Source organism: Aythya ferina (assembly GCF_964211825.1).
Source record: "Aythya ferina genome assembly, contig: HAP1_SCAFFOLD_29, whole genome shotgun sequence".
Classification (NCBI taxonomy): Eukaryota; Metazoa; Chordata; class Aves; order Anseriformes; family Anatidae; genus Aythya; species Aythya ferina.
Window position 1 is genome coordinate 3,018,395 of NW_028181463.1, and position 17,303 is coordinate 3,035,697.

General features: G+C 49.4%; 2 protein-coding genes across 2 annotated transcripts; one reads left to right on the top strand and one right to left on the bottom strand.

Annotated features, from left to right (window-relative positions):
- Positions 1-861: 861 nt before the first annotated feature.
- Positions 862-15,884, bottom strand: LOC311428173 (olfactory receptor 14C36-like; the record flags this gene model as incomplete). Its single annotated transcript, XM_084539717.1, has 3 exons — positions 862-909; positions 1,786-2,477; positions 15,857-15,884. The coding sequence occupies 3 exons, from the start codon at positions 15,882-15,884 to the stop codon at positions 862-864; spliced, it is 768 nt and encodes a 255-aa protein (XP_084395843.1).
- Positions 15,885-15,909: 25 nt separating this feature from the next.
- Positions 15,910-16,824, top strand: LOC311428174 (olfactory receptor 14C36-like; the record flags this gene model as incomplete). The annotated part of the gene is made up of 1 exon (XM_084539718.1): positions 15,910-16,824. One exon carries the CDS (start codon positions 15,910-15,912, stop codon positions 16,822-16,824), a length of 915 nt encoding a protein of 304 aa, XP_084395844.1.
- Positions 16,825-17,303: the final 479 nt, after the last annotated feature.

The window sequence follows — 17,303 nt, forward strand, 5'->3', positions numbered from 1 at the left end:
CAAGGATGCACATAGCCTCCGGGCCAGTCCCAGTGGGGTGCTTTTGCCATTCCTTCCCAGTTAGACTCACCTCAGCCTCCAGTACAGTTATGTATTGGGTTCCCCCTGTCACTCCAGAAATACAGGTGGGTTCTACCTCTTTCTAGCTTGATGGCATTAGGGTACTCTGTGCACCGGTGAGTACTGATGTGTCAGTAGAGCCTGATACATTTGTGGGTGTGATGTACCAGGCCATTAAATATACCCAGTCCAGTAAACGTGATTGTTCCTTTCTTCCCCTCCTCCCCCTGGCTGGAAGCAGAACCCCTCTAGTCCTGCTTATAGTATTCTTTACGGTGTCTGGTAGACGAACCACTGGAAACACGTCCCACCACATCACAGTCATCCCACAGTACAGGGGACAGGGTGATGCCAGACAAGGGATGCATTACAGTGCAGGAGTTGTGGCAAAACTCAGGCTGAAATACTCAAGAACAGGACACCTCAAATGGCTGAAGCAGAACCCATCTGCGTATCCTAGTTTGGGAATCATCCCCTTCCATCAGGGATATGAAAGTAAAAAATGTGAAATGCCCCATCAGGTCAATGTGGAAAAAATATTCAGAGGTTTTGTGCTGGAGTGGCAGAAGGGAAAAAGTATTGCATTGTGCCTCAGACTAATCAAGGAGACCTAATGCAGTTCATCCCTGAGATAAAGCAAACACTCTAAGAATTGTGAGGGATGTTCAGTTGTGGCCTAACATGAAGAAGAAAGTTGATCACTGGTGAAGGAACAGTCTTTTCCTGCCATCACCAATCTGGTTACACAAGCATCAGAAGAACGTCTCTGCAGTATCTCCAAACCAGCTGGACACCGGGTGCTCATGGTGCAGAGGATCTTTTGGGGATGAACTCATTCATGATGTAACCCTGAGGACAATGTGGAGCAAGGATTACATATGTCAGCAATACCTCAACCCACCGCAGTATTTCCTCCCCCTATCTCCCTGTCCTGCCCTTCTTTCCTTCAGGATTAGAGTCAGAAGGGAGCTCTGGAGGTTTCCAGTGCTAAGATCTGCTCTGAGCAGGGAGAACTTTCACATCAGATCAGGCTGCTTCCTCAGTGCTTGTTCCACCTCACTTTTGAAAGCCGTACTCCTAGGGGTGTTAGCTGGAAGGCCAGTTCTCATTCAGTGGTACTACAAGACAGCAGTGTGGAAGAGAAGTGAGACCAGCACCAAAACGACCATGTCCTGCTGCTCTCAGTGTTCGTGGGTCCAAGAAAGTGGCAACCCTGACTCAAAGGCTGCAGGCAAGGAGTGCCTGCCAGGGCAGAAAAGGGCAGCCCCAAACAACACCAGGGCTTTCCACCACGTTGCAACAGGGATCTTCACCCCACAACCACTGCTGTATCTGAGAAGAGTGTATGAGAAATGAGATCCACAGAAACTGATTACCTGCTGGTTCCTTTATTTAGTTTGTTACAAAGAGCTTAGCAGCACCTCTACATGAAGTCTTTGGCTTAGAAGAAAAGGTAGAAGGACACAGAAGAAGAAAAATATATTAAATTTATAAAATAAAAGTATAAAGACATATTTAGCATATGGGAATAATATTGAAAAGAATGAACAGTTTTTGAAATATGTGAACAAAGGTGTTTCTGCCTTGTCCAGGTATACTTCAGGGAGTCACATGCAGAAGATCAGTTCCTCGTTGAAATACTGAATATTGCAATAACATCCTCAGTGCCTCCTTGAGCTCCTTATTCCTCATGCTGTAGATGAGGGGGTTCAGTGCTGGAGGTACCATGGAGTACAGAACAGCCACCACCAGATTTAGATGTGGGGAGGAGATGTAAGGGGGCTTCAGGTAGGCAAACATGCCAGTGCTGACCATCAGGGAGACAACAGCCAGGTGAGGGAGGCACGTGGAAAAGGCTTTGTGCCGGCCCTGAGAAGAGGGCATCCTCAGCACAGCCCTGAAGATCTGCACATAGGACACCACAATGAAAACAAAACAACCAAATGCTAAAGAAAAACTAAACACAAGTGGCCCAGCTTCCCTGAAGTAGGCATCTGAGCAGGAGAGCTTGAGGATCTGTGAGATTTCACAGAAGAACTGGTCCAAAACATTGCCATGGCAGAGGGGCAGGGAAAATGTGTTGGCCGTGTGCAGGACAGCATTGAGAAAGCCACTGCCCCAGGCAGCTGCTGCCATCTGGGCACAAGCTCTGCTGCCCACGAGGCCCCCGTAGTGCAGGGGCTTGCAGATGGCAACATAGCGGTCATAGGCCATGACAGTGAGAAGATAAAATTCTGATACAATCAAGAAGACAAAGAGAAAGACCTGAGCAGCACATCCTTGACAGGAGATGGCTGTCGTGTCCCAGAGGGATATGGCCATGGCTTTGGGCAGAGTGGTGGAGATGCAGCCCAGGTCCAGGAGGGCGAGGTTGAGGAGGAAGAAGTACATGGGGGTGTGGAGCCGGTGGTCGCAGGCTACGGCGCTGAGGATGAGGCCGTTGCCCAAGAGGGCAGCCAGGTAGATGCCCAGGAAGAGCACGAAGTGCAGGAGCTGCAGCTCGCGCGTGTCTGCGAATGCCAGCAGGAGGAACTCGCTCACAGAGCTAATGTTGGGCATTTGCTGGTTGTGGTCATGGGGTTCTACAAGGAGGGAAAAGGCAGTAAGAAAATACAACACAACTATCTGTTGATATCTGATTCAATATTGGCCTTTTAAGCAGACATTAGGCATGTCCATTTCATGAGCCCTGACGGATGCTGCCTAAAGTAGTCCGTGGGAACAGGGGACTCTTCTGTAGGCACTGTAGTTAACAGTCCCTACCTATAAAAAAAAAAAAAAAAAAAGTAAAGAGGAGCATGGGGTATTGTCAGATCAGTTTAACTCTTCATATGAAGAAATTTTTACTCCCAAATCACCTAATGGCAGAGAAGGGCTGCGGCAATTTTTTTTTTTTCTATGCTGTGGTTCCTGCTGCACTACAAAAAAAGCCTTGTGGATCCTCAGAGTCATAGATACTATTCCTCTAGTGCAGAGTGTACTTCAGAGAGCACAGCCAGTCTGTCCATCCATTCTGGTCTCAGCTGCCCTGTGCTGGTGGGAGAGAAGAGCAGCGATTGTCCCAGGGAGGTGCCTGAGCCCTCCCCCAAACAGCATTTCTGTCAGCAGCTCCCTCTCACTGCCTGCCTATAGCCCTGCTGGGAACTGGTTCTCTGTCCCCACATCTCTTCCCTGTCCATGCTAAGAGACCCCAGACCACAAGCTGTGTGCTCACACTCACTCAGATTCCCCTCCACTGCAAGAATTTGGCACTTAGGGCACTGAATCCAAAAAAGCCTTTCTCCTCAGGCTAAGCGAGCCTCAGTCTTCCTCCTGAAATGCCCATTCATAAATGCCATTCTCTAAAGTTTCTCCTAGTCCAAATTACCAAAAGAGTGAGACCGACCCTGACAGATGCTATCAGCCATCAGATGTGCCAGCTGTAGAAGACCCCTCTGGCAACCCCACCTGCATGGCCCTGCTGCCAGAGCCTCACGGTGTCAAGAGCCTGCAGATGTGTCCTGCCACACGCTGCCCTCTGTTGTTGCGCTCCTCAGTGCCTCCAAGCCCTCTCTCCTTCTCTCCTCTCTGTGTGCCAGCTGCGGTCAGAGCCCCCAGCCCTGCTGCGCTGTGCAGAGGAGCTGCTCCTGGCCACAGCTGTCTCTCTGCACCACGGCCCTCTTGCCACGAGCTCTCTCTGTCCCACGAGCCTGGCCCAGCTCAGCAGCACAGCACCAGCCCAAGGCACTGCAATCACCCCTCTGGGGGCTTTGCTGATGAGCCCATGAAACTCAGGCACTCAGAGACAATTGAAGACATCTCTCCAGAAGTGCAAGTCAGAGGCAAGTTTCCTGCAGTGTTCTCCTGAGGGCCAGCACTGACACAGCCTCCCTTGGAGCTCGTTAGAGAAGAACCCTGGAGGCAGTGACGACACGGAGACAAAGGCAGTGTGAAGGTGACACTGATGTGTAGGAAAACTGGATGTGTGTCACCAAGAACAAGGGCCAGGCCTTGACCCCTGTCCCCTGAGAAGGGAGATCCTTAGCAGCCACACCTTGCTCAGGGCTCTTTGTGGGGCAGTAGGAGATGGGGATGTGCATGGCCAAGTGCAGGAGAATGGTACGACCCCTGTCTGCTTCATGGGTGGGGGCGAGGAGGCAATGAGGCCCTGGTGCTTTAACGATCAGCCGTCTCCTCATAGGCCTCAGTGGCAGAGACAACAGCCATAGCCATGGACACAAAGACCTGAGTCCTGATGGGTCTTACAGCCTTGCCACAGCCATTACTCCTCTCCACAGCAGGCTGTCTGAGAGACTCCCGGACTTCCTAATCTTCCACTGCCAGATGCAGACCCTTCTGTGGGTAGTGTCACATTTGATCTGAGCTGTCTGATAACTCAGATCTTCTTGGTGTTCCTTCTCCTCAGAAGGGAGCTCTGTAGGAAGCTGGCCTGATTCCTGCTGAGCAGGCACCACTGCTCATATGGCATCCCTCGTGGTGCCCAGGCCCTCCTCCTCCTGGGCACTGCTCCCTCAGCAGAGTCCCAATCTGCCTCCATGTATGGGGTTCCTCTTCCTCTGGTTCAGGATTGGGCTCTTCTCCGTGTAAATGTCAGGAGGTTTGTGTAGGCAAAATCCCGCAGTTTCTCAAGGTTCCCCTGCACAGAAGCTCCATTCTGTCAGCTGTTAATGTCTGCAGGCAGACGGCTCACCCTGACTATGCTGTTTCTCACAAGATAACAGTAGCAGGAGTTTGCAGGACAGTTTGGATTATACAGCAGGAACTAGTTGAATGGAATTACAGCACAGAATCAGTGAAGGGTGGGGGATAGAAGGCTGCCAGATTCCACTTTTCTGTTCTTCCTTCTCATACATACTGTTACTTTATCTGGAACTGTGTCCTATATACAAAATACAACACTGTATCATCTAATAAGAAGGAAATTAAGTCTATCCCAGACAACACATGGACAATATCCACCCTATATTCCATACCATCTGCACCATGCTCAGCTCCAGTACTTTCCAATTAATCACCACCACGTTTTCTCAGATGATATACACACAGATATATCATGTCCTTAGTCTGTGAGTGTCCTGGAGTTGGCTAGGATCCAGATAATTTTCCTCCTAGTAGCTGGTATGAAGCTGTGTTTTGGATTTAGCATGAGTACTCAGTACTAAGGCCAGTCCTCTTTAATATCTTTATCAATGATCTGGATGAGGGGATCGAGTGCACCCTCACTAAATTTGCAGATGACACCAGGGTAGGTGCGTGTGTCGATCTGCTCGAGGGTAGGAAAGCTCTGCAGGAGGATCTGGATAGGCTGCAACGATGGGCTGAGGCCAACTGTATGAAGTTCAACAAGGCCAAGTGCCGGGTCCTGCACCTGGGGCACAATAACCCCAAGCAGAGCTACAGGCTGGGAGAGGAATGGTTGGAGAGCTGCTAGGCAGAGAAGGACCTGGGAGTGATGGTTGATAGTCGGCTGAATATGGGCCAGCAGTGTGCTCAGGTGGCTAAGAAGGCCAACGGCATCCTGGCTTGTATCAGAAACAGTGTGACCAGCAGGGTTAGGGAAGTGATTGTCCCCCTGTACTCGTCTCTGGTGAGGCCACACCTCGAGTACTGTATTCAGTTTTGGGCCCCTCGCAACAAGAATGACATCGAGGTGCTCCAGCAAGTCCAGAGAAAACACAAAGCTGGTGAGGGGTCTGGAGTCCTACAAGTTGCGGCTGAGGGAGCTGGGCTTGTTCAGCCTGGAGAAAAGGAGGCTCAGGGGTGTCCATTTTGCTCTCTACAGGTACCTCAAAGGAGGCTGTAGTGAGGTGGGGGTTGGTCTATTCTCCCACGTGCCTGGTGACAGAACGAGGGGGAACAGGCTAGATTTGCACCAGGGGTGGTTTTGGTTGGATATTAGGAAGAACTTCTTTACTGAGAGGGTTGTGAGGCATTGGAATGGGCTGCCCAGGGAAGTAGTGGAGTCACCATCCCTGGAGATCTTTAAAAGATATTTAGATGTTGAACTTAGTGATATGGTTTAGTGGAGGACTTGTTAGTGTTAGGTCAGAGGTTGGACTCGATGATCTTGAGGTCTCTTCCAACCTAGACAATTCTATGATTCTGTGATTCTGTGGGAAGAAGAGCTTGGCCAGCAGCAACTTATGATTTCATAGAAGGAAGAGGGTTTACGTAGTGTGGATGCTGCAGTAACGCTGACTTAAAAAAGTCACATATGTCCCTTTCCTTACTTGAAACAGTAATTTCAATCCCTAAACCTACATGCTACTACAGTACTCTGAAAGGAATTTTTTTTTTTTATTATTAATTTTTTCTCTTACTAAACCCAATGCCTTCCCTTAACACTAACATTAAAATGCTCTATTTAACCCTAGATTCCTTGGCAGACCTAAAACCACAGACCTTGTCTATGTCTTAACCAAAGACCTGACACCACTAGCAGGATAACACATACTCCCATTAAAACTTTGCTTATTCTCTGACCCAGAAAGAGAAAAACAGGTACCTAGGGGGTGAGAGAAAGTTCAGCTCTGCCTCAGGATCTGATAGCCCAGCAGGAGGAATGTGACTGTGGCAGTGACTGTGAGGTCACTTCTGTCTCTGCACTTGATAGGGCAGCAGCAGGAATGTGTCACAGAAAGGGACTGTGAGGTCACTTTGTGTCTGGAGGTGGCAGGTCACCCTTGACTTCTCCCTGGGAGCTGCACTTTTGGACTGACATGTGGCAGTGGCCCTGCTAGGCCAGCAGAAGGCACCTGCTTGGCATGCTGACTGGGGGATCCCCTCTGCCTCCAGACCCAGGAGGACCCAGACAGAAAGAAGGCCCCAACATGGGTTGTCCTGTCCCTTCTGCTTGAGTCCATGACTGGGCAGCAGCAGGCACAAGGCTTGGCTGTGTCTCCACAAGAAGCTGCAAGGCCAGCAGCAGGCCCCTGGCTTGGAAGCTGCTGCTGAGGTGACTTGTGTCTGGTTGGCTGACAGGCCTCAAGGAGCCTGCTTGGTTGGGATGCCTAATTCAGGAGTGGTTTCCACCCTGATGGAGCTTCCTTTGGTAGTAGGAAAGAGCAGGAGAGAAAAAAATGCCACAAAGTGTGCATTGGAATGTTGGCACTGGCCATGAGGAGGAAGAAATGTCCAGGGGAACAACTGGTCTTGCTGCTAGTAAAGAGGCAAAGAAGGCATTAAGTGTCTAAGCCTTTAACTCATCCCTTTTAACCAGGTTTTCCCCCCAGAACCCAATAAAGGATTATGATTCTCCCAAATCCTCCTTCATTTAAAGTAGTAATATTATTTATTTATTTATTTTATTGTCTTTGACAATAATAGATGGATTGAGGTCCAGCTGGGCTTTGGCCCTTCTAATTTTGACCTGCACAGCCCCATAACATTCAGGACACGATTCCAGATGTTAAGAATGTTTTAACAGTTTGTATCCATATAGAACAGTCCTGTCTGCCTCTGGGCCCTGCACTGGTAATTTAATTCTTGAACCACAGATGCAGTGTGTCCCAGTCTCCTCCTCATTCTAGTCAATTTATCAAGTCTTCAGAAAATACTCCTTAAATTTATGAACCTGTTTGCTTTTGTTATTCCGGACTTCTATTTCTAACAGTTACAGCTTTTTTTTCCTGTCTTCTTCGAGATTAACTTAACACTGCTATAGATGTGTCTGTGAATGGCTGGGGAAGAATGTTTTAATTACTGGTGAAGTGTCAATAAGAAAGCTATTTCTGTTTGTATGAAGTCTTTGATGTCTGGGGGTTTCAGAACAACTGATAACAACTGGTGACTGTTATGGGATACTATGTAGGCCTCTGATATCTGGCCAGGTGGCCAAGAGATTAAGAAGAAGAAAAAAAGAAGCTGAAGGGTGGCTAGGAGACAAGACCTGTAGGGGATGCTGTATAAACTTGACACAGTGCCAAGGAAGTACAAAGGGGAAGGACGAGAAAAAAAACTTGGAGAGGAAGACTACGAGCCTTCAGCATGAAAGACCCCTAGAGAACCCAAGAGGGACCACCGGAGACTGATGCGCATGCTCCAGTAGGAGGGACTGGACCCCGGAAGCTAATTGTAATAACCTATTTTTTTAGAAGTAGTAATGAATATGTATTAGTCTAGGAGCATAAAAATCAGCTGCTTGATGTGGCTGGTGTGCGTCCTGGTGGAGCGGAGACTCTCAGTGCACCCAGCGCTGTTTGCTTACCTCTATTCTTTTAATAAATCCTATTTTTTTTATTTAATCCTATTTTGAAAAATGAGCCATTTCTAACATCCCGATGAAGGTCTCTAAAGAAGTCACCCTGGATGAATAGCAATAGGAGAATGAGGCTCAAAACTGAAATGCAGCAAAATTCAGCCTTTGAAAATTGAAAATTTTTTTTATTGGTTGCTCTTTGAAATCTTCTTCCTTAATTACATCTTGCAAGCTCTTCACAAGGCGTGAAGGCTTGAAGACAACTATCAAAGAGATGTTAGGAGTTTCTTCATTTTAATGAGTTCCATGGTGTATTTAGGTGCTCAGTCTATGAAGCTCAGGTACTGAGAGGAGAATGATGCAACTGCTAGAAAAAATAGTCAGAAGGAAAAGCTGAAGTGACTTGGAGTATTAATGGGCCCCACTGAGGGCTGTTACTAACAAAGCCTCCCCAGGGCCTTGCTAGGGCAGATAATTGGAGGTCATGGTTACAGACAGGCAAAGCACTGTGCTGAGAAAAATCTTGGTTGGTTTTTGTGAAGAAGAGCAAATGCCTGACCACTAGAACTGTGAGAGGAGATCCTGCACCCCCACATCTGGCTCAAGGCTTTTCCTGGGGTTCTGTGGGATGTGGTGGGCCGTGTGATGCCATGAGAAGAACACTGGTATGACACCTCTGAGCTGCTGCACAGGGTTGCAAGGAATCAATGAGGCCTCATCACAATGAATAAAATATATTTCCTCATAAACTCTAGCCAAGAGGACAGAAATTTCAGGGCTGTTGGGCCTGCCATTTCTACCAGCACCCTCTGCCTTCCCCTCTACAGGCTTTCCTATCATGTGCCATAGTCTGACCTATTTCCGTGAAGTCTGGAGACATCCATCTCTGTTCACCACCTTGCTTTCATCCCTTGCTTTCACTGATGTCTCGTCAGCCCTCACCAGCTGTTCCTTGAAACACAAAGCCAGGGTCTGATCAGAGGGTGACCTCTGGCAACACAGCATGACCCTTTGAGGGACATTTCTTCCTCCTTGTGGCCAATGCTTAACTTCCAAGGTGCACTGTGTGGAAGTTTTTTCTTCTGCTCTTTCCTACAGCCAAAGGAAGCTCCATCAGGGTGGAAACCACTCCTGAAGTAGGCATCCCAACCAAGCAGGCTCCTTGCGGCCTCTCAGCCAAGCAGACACAAGTCACCTCAGCAGCAGCTTCCAAGCCAGGGGCCTGCTGCTGGCCTTGCAGCTTCTTGGCTAGACACAGCCAAGCCTTGTGCCCCCTGCTGCTGTGCAGCAATGCACTCAAGCAGAAGGGACAGGACAACCCATGTTGGGGCCTTCTTTCTGTCTGGGTCCTCCTGGGTCTGGAGGCAGAGGGGATCCCCCAGTCAGCATGCCAAGCAGGTGCCTTCTGCTGGCCTAGCAGGGCCACTGCCAGATGTCAGCCCAAAAGTGCAGCTCCCAGGGAGAAGTCAAGGTGACCTGCCACCTACAGACAGAAGTGACCTCACAGTCCCTTTCTGTGACACGTTCCTGTTGCTGCCCTATCATCTGCAGAGGCAGAAGTCGCCTCACATTCACTGCCACAGTCACATTGCTCCTGCTGGGGCAGGCAATCCTGAGGTAGGGCTCAGAGAATTCTCACCCATCTCCTTGTGGCCCACAAGCTGATCAGATCCATGGCCCCTCACATTCAGCTTTGAATGCCATTTGACCACACAGTAACCTCGGTTCCTGCTTTGCCCCAAGGTGCCAAGTGCCTTAAGGTAAGGTTTAGGAGGGGTGTTGAAGGTGAGAATGTTAATGAACAGGTACAGGGGCTTTCGATGTTATTTGTTCATGTATGGTATTAGGGACTAGGGCTCACCCTTCTGTATTAAACATTAAGGAAAAATTAGTTTTTGTGTTACCAAGTGTTTGGTATTCTGTTTATGGTGTGACATCTGTGGTTAGGGTATGGGCAAGCTTTGTGGTCTAGGGTTTTGTTTATCTCAGTTAAGAAGAATAAGGTGATCTTCAATGTCCCTTTGAACCAAAACCATTCTATGATTCTGTGATCCCATGTTTCTATGATTACCCGTGACACTGCTACCGTTGTCCACACAAAGCCCATAAAGGCTCTCCTCAGAGATTTTAACCAAGAGTTTTGGTTAGTCCAGCTGGCATCCTGTTACAAGTGGTGTCCCCCAGGGGTCAGTACTGCGACCTATCTTGTTTAATGTCTTTATTGATGACCTAGATGAGGGGATTGAGTGTACCCTCAGTAAGTCTGCAGATGACACCCAGTTGGGAGGTAGTGTTGATCTGTCTGAGGATCTGTAGGTGGCCTTTCAGAGGGACCTGGATAGGCTGGATTGCTGGGTTGAGGTGAATGTGATGAGGTTCAACAAGGCCAAGTGCAGGGTCCTGCACTTTGGCCACAATAACTCCATGCAACGCTATAGGCTTGGGGCAGAGTGGCTAGAAGACAGTGAAGAAGAAAAGGACCTGGGAGTGTTGATGGATGCTCAGCTGAACATGAGTCAGCCGTGTGCCCAGGTGGCTAAGAAGGCCAAGGGCATCCTGGCCTGTATTAGAAATAGTGCAGCCAGCAGGAGCAGGGAGGTGATCGTCCTCCTGTACTCAGCTCTGGTGAGGCCACACCTCGAGCACTGTGTTCAGTTTTGGGCCACTCATTACAAGAAGGACATTGAGGCACTGGAACATGTCCAGAGAAGGGAAACCAAACTGTTGAGGAGTCTAGAGCACAGGTCTTATGAGAAGCGGTTGAGGGAACTGAGATTATTTACTTTGGTGAAGAGGAGGCTCAGGGGAGACCTCATTGCACTCTACAACTTCCTGAAGAGAGGTTGTGATGAGGTGGGGGTCAGCCTCTTCTCTCAGATAACTAATGATAGGACTTGAGGAAAAGGCCACAAGTCGTGCCTGGTGATGTTTAGATTAGATATCACAAAAAACTTTTCTAGTCGGGAACTGGAATGGTCTGCTCAGGGAGGTGGTGGACTCACTGACCATCACAGTGTTCAAGAAGCACCAGGACAAGATGCTAGGAGATATGGCTTAGTAGCTTAGTGGGTACTCTTAGTGATAGGAAGGTTGGACTAAATGATCCTGTAGGTCCTTTCCAAATTTGTGTTTTTATGATTTCTATGGCTCTATCATAGGACAAGGGAAATTGTTTTAATCTTCAAGAGGGTAGATTTAGATTCGATAGTCAGAAGAAATTCTTGACTTGGAGGTGAGGCACTGGCACTTGTGCAGTGGGTCGAGAGGTCACCCAGAGGGAGTTTGGATCAGCCCATGCCCTTGTGTTTGAAGGAACAGCTGGTGAGAGTGGAGAGGCAGCAGTGAAATCATGGGAACAGCAGAGTGAGAGCAAGGTGGGGAAGAGAAGTGGTTGTCTGCAGTCTTCAGAAAAGTGTGGGACAGCATAGGAAAGTGTGCAGAGGAGAAGGCAGAGGGCTCTGACAAGAATGGAAGGCTTCAGCTGCACTGACAACTTTTTCCCCTTGGCCTTGGCTTAGGAGGAGATGTGTTATACTCATGGCATTGGGACCATGTATTCTCCTTTCAACCTTGAGCAAACACCGGGAGGTGTCATATCACTGCCCTTCACATGATATTGTGGGCATCACCCCCTGCCCCACAGACCCCAGGAAGAGTGAGACACGGGGATGCTGTGGGTGCAGGATCTCCCCTCCCAGTGGCTGGGGTCAGGCCTTGGCCCTTCTGCTTCACCAAAATAAACAGTGATTTTCTCAGCACAGTGTCTTTGCCAACCTGTAATCATGGCTTCCAGTTATCTGCCCTAACAATTCCCATGGGAGGCTTTGTGAGTAACCGAATAAAATAGCCAACAGAGTACTGAGTATTCTAATACTACAGAATAGTGTAGCCAACAAAGGTGACACAGGTACTCTGATATAATGACAGCCATCAGAAAGCTGATCCGAGTTAGATGACTGATATGGGGAGGTCAGGAGTAGCCTGGCCAGGAGAAATGTGAGATTTGGGGGAGGGAAGAAGAAGGGAAGAGGAGCTCGGAAGCTTACCTTTGTAGAGGTAAGAGGGTTCATGTAATGTTGATGCTGCTGTAACACTGACTTCAGTCTTGTAACACCTTTAAACAATAACAATAATCCCTCAACCTAAATGTTAGTCTAACATGCTGACAGGAATCCACTATTGTAAAGCAGAACTCAAAATATCACCTCAAGTAAACTCAGCCCGTAGCGCCTGTTTCTTACATTTCCTCTCTTGCTCACCCTAATCCCTGCCCTTAACACTAACATTAAATGCTCTATTTATCCCAAGACTTCTTCCCAGACCTAAACAAAACCCTAATCCATAATGCTTTCCCATACCCTAACCAGAGACCTGACACCACAAACAGAACAGTAAACCTTCCAACTAAAATTTTGTTTACTCTCTAAACCAGAAAAATAAGTCCCAGTCTGTAGGGGACAACAGAGAGGTGAGCTCTACCTCAGGATCTCCTGCCCCAGCAGGAGCAATATGACTGTGGCAGTGATTGTGAGGTAACTTCTGTCTCTGCCCTTGATAGAGCAGCAGCAGGAACGTGTCACAGAAAGGGACTGGGAGGTCACTTGTGTCTGGAGGTGGCAGGTCAGCCTTGACTTCTCCCTGGGAGCTGCACTTTTGGGCTGACATCTGGCAGTGGCCCTGCTAGGCCAGCACAAGGCACCTGCTTGGCATGCTGACTGGGGGATCCCCTCTGCCTCCAGACCCAGGAGGACCCAGGCAGAAAGAGGGCCCCAACATGGGTTGTCCTGTCCCTTCTGCTTGAGTCCATGAGTGGGCAGCAGGAGGCACAAGGCTTGGCTGTGTGTAGCCAAGAAGCTGCAAGGCCAGCAGCAGGCCCCTGGCTTGGAAGCTGCTGCTGAGGTGACTTGTGTCTGGCTGGCTGAGAGGCCACAAGGAGCCTGCTGGGTTGGGATGCCTGCTTCAGGAGTGGTTTCCACCCTGATGGAGCTTCCTTTGGTAGTAGGAAAGAGCAGGAGAAAAAAACTTGCCACAATATGTGCCCAGGAATATTGGCACTGGCCATGAGGAAGAAGAAATGTCCAGCGGAACAACTGGTCTCGCTGACCTAGTCGGAGGCAAAGAAGGCATTAAGTACCTCATCCTTTACGTTATCTCAAGATCTTCACCAGATTTCCACTACATCCAATAAAGGATGATGGTTCTCCTTAATCCTCCTTTATTTATAGTATTTTTATAAAGAGTTTTTCATTGTCTTTAAGAGTCACAGACAGATTGAGCTCCAGCTTGGCTTTGGCCCTTCTAATTTTCACCTGCACAGCCCCATAACATTCAGGACACAGCTCCAGACAAACTGACAGCATGCATGAGAAGGAAGCACAGAAGAGGTGGAACCTGGCAGCTTTCCATTCTCTTCTGTGGCTCTGTGCTGCAATTCCATTCAACTGGTTACTCCTGTATTATCCAAACTTTCCTGATGCTGCTGTCTTCTCAAAGATAGCACAATCACATGCAAAGTTTGAACTGTCTGCGTGTAGACATTAACAGCTGACAGAATGGAGCATCAGTGTGGGGCAACCTTGAGAAACTGCAGGATTTTGCCTACACAAACCTCTTGGCATTTACAAGGAGAAGAACCCCATACTGCACCACAGGAGGAGAAACCCACACATGGGGGCAGAATGGAACCTTGCTGAGTGAACAGTGGCCAGGAGGAGGAGGGCCTGGACACCACGAGGGATGCCATATGAGCAGTGGTGCCTGCTCAGCAGCAGCTAGGCCAGTTTCCCACAGAGCTCCCTTACGAGGAGCATGGCCAACAAGAAGATCTGAGTTATCAGACTCCTCAGAGATCTAGTGTGGTACTACACAGAAGAGGGTCTGCAGCCAGCAGGAAAAGACATACAGGTCTAGGAGTCCCTCAGACAGCCTGGTGTGGAGAGGATCAAGGGCTCTACCAAGGCTGAAAGTCTCAACAGGACTCAGGTCTTTGTGTCCATGGCTATGGCTGTTGTCTCTGCTACTGACGCCTCTAAGGAGACAGCTGATTGTTAAAGCACCAGGGCCTCATTGCCTCCTCGCCCCCACCCATGAAGCAGGCAGGGGTCGTACCATTCTCCTGCACTTGGCCATGCACATCCCCATCTCCTACTGCCCCACAAAGAGCCCTGAGCAAGGTGTGAAGGGTAAGGATCTCCCTTCCCAGGGGACATGGGTCAAGGCCTGACCCTTGTGCTGGTGAAACACATCCAGTTTTCCTACACATCAGTGTCATCTTCACATTGCCTTTGTCTCCTTGTCCTCACTGCCTCCAGGGTTCTGCTCTAACGCGCTCCAAGGGAGGCTGTGTCAGTGCTGGCCCTCAGGGGGACACTGCAGGAAACTTGCGTCTGACTTGGACTTCTGGAGAGCTGTCTTCAATTGTCTCTGAGGGCCTGAGGTTCGTGGGCTCATCAGCAAAGCCCCCAGAGGGTTGACTGCATTGCGTTGGGCTGGTGCTGTGCTGCTGAGCTGGGCCGGGCTCGTGGGACAGAAAGAGCTGCTGGCAAGAGGGCCGTGGTGCAGAGAGACAGCTGTGCCCAGGAGCAGCTCCTCTGCACAGCGCAGCAGGGCTGGGGGCTCTGACCGCAGCTGGCACACAGAGAGGAGAGAAGGAGAGAGGGCTTGGAGGCACTGAGGAGCGCAACAACAGAGGGCAGCATGTGGCAGGACACATCTGCAGGCTCTTGACACCGTGAGGCTCTGGCAGCAGGGCCATGCAGGTGGGGTTGCCAGAGGGGTCTTCTACAGCTGGCACATCTGATGGCTGATAGCATCTGTCAGGGTCGGTCTCACTCTTTTGGTAATTTGGACTAGGAGAAACTTTAGAGAATGGCATTTATGAATGGGCATTTCAGGAGGAAGACTGAGGCTCGCTTAGTCTGAGGAGAAAGGCTTTTTTGGATTCAGTTCCCTAAGTGCCAAATTCTTGCAGTGGAGGGGAATCTGAGTGATTGTAAGCACACAGCTTGTGGTCTGGGGTCTCTTAGCATGGACAGGGAAGAGATGTGGGGACAGAGAACCAGTTCCCAGCAGGGCTATAGGCAGGCAGTGAGAGGGAGCTGCTGACAGAAATGCTGTTTGAGGGAGGGCTCAGGCACCTCCCTGGGACAATCGCTGCTCTTCTCTCCCACCAGCACAGGGCAGCTGAGACCAGAATGGATGGACAGACTGGCTGTGCTCTCTGAAGTACACTCTGCACTAGAGGAATAGTATCTATGACTCTGAGGATCCACAAGGCTTTTTTTGTAGTGCAGCAGGAACGACAGCATAGAAAAAAAAAATTGCCGCAGCCCTTCTCTGCCATTAGGTGATTTGGGAGTAAAAATTTCTTCATATCAAGAGTTAAACTGATCTGACAATACCCCATGCTCCTCTTTACTTTTTTTTTTTTTTTTTATAGGTAGGGACTGTTAACTACACTGCCTGCAGAAGAGTCCCCTGTTCCCACGGACTACTTTAGGCAGCATCCGTCAGGGCTCATGAAATGGACATGCCGAATGTCTGCTTAAAAGGCCGATATTGAATCAGATATCAACAGATAATTGTGTTGTATTTTCTTACTGCCTTTTCCCTCCTTGTAGAACCCCATGGCCACAACCAGCAAATACCAGCAAATGCCCAACAGCAGCTCTGTGAGCGAGTTCCTCCTGCTGCCATTCGCAGACACGCGCCAGCTGCAGCTCCTGCACTTTGCACTCTTCCTGGGCATCTACCTGGCTGCCCTCCTGGGCAACGGCCTCATCCTCAGTGCCGTAGCCTGTGACCACCGCCTCCACACCCCCATGTACTTCTTCCTCCTCAACCTCGCCCTCCTGGACCTGGGCTGCATCTCCACCACTCTGCCCAAAGCCATGGCCAATGCCCTCTGGGACACCAGGGCCATCTCCTATCAAGGATGTGCTGCTCAGGTCTTTCTCTTTGTCTTCTTGATTGCATCAGAATTTTATCTTCTCACTGTCATGGCCTACGACCGCTACATTGCCATCTGCATGCCCCTGCACTATGGGAGCCTCGTGGGCAGCAGAGCTTGTGCCCAGATGGCAGCAGCTGCCTGGGGCAGTGGCTTTCTCAATGCTGTCCTGCACACGGCCACTACATTTTCCCTGCCCCTCTGCCACGGCAATGTTTTGCACCAGTTCTTCTGTGAAATCCATCAGATCCTCAAGCTCTCCTGCTCAGATGCCTACCTTAGGGAAGTCGGGGCACTTGTGTTTAGTTTTTCTTCAGCCTTTGGTTGTTTTGTTTTCATTGTGCTGTCCTACATACAGATCTTCAGGGCAGTGCTGAGGATTCCCTTTGAGCAGGGCAGGCACAAAGCCTTTTCCACGTGCCTCCCTCACCTGGCAGTTGTCTTTCTGACTATCAGCACTTCCATATTTGCCTACCTGAAGCCTAAATCAATCTCTTCCCCATACCTGGACTTGGTGGTGACATTTTTATACTCGGTGGTGCCTCCAGTATTGAATCCTCTCATCTACAGTATGAGGAACCAGGAGGTCAAGAAAGCCCTGTGGAGATTGATGATTTAATGTGTTTCAGGAGAATAAGTGCTCAGTCTGCTTCTGCACATGAGTCTTAATGTCACTCATTATAGGAACAGCCTATATTCTGTTTCTTTTCGTTTCTGTGTGTGCATTTTATTAACCGATTTCCTTAGTTTTAGTTCAGTTAATGTTACCCACTAAAATGATATTGGTCATCCCAATTCCACTTTGGTATATATTTTTCAAGTCTAGCTCAGCAACTGTACACAAAGATCATGTCTGTCTGTGTACTTCAGGAATGAGCTTGCACTGCCTGGTCTGTGTGCAGGGGTGCAGAGGAAAAGAGTCCCATCCCAGCAGCACGGCCAGGGAGCACCAGCGCCTGGGGCATGCAGAGCTGCTCTCTTGTCACTGCCGCCATGTCCTGCTGAGCCCTGCTGGTGGGGTCAGGCCCGGCTGCTCCTCTCACTGGGTGCCAGTGCTGCTGTGGGGCTGTGCTGGGACTGCAGGCAGGGACAGGCAGT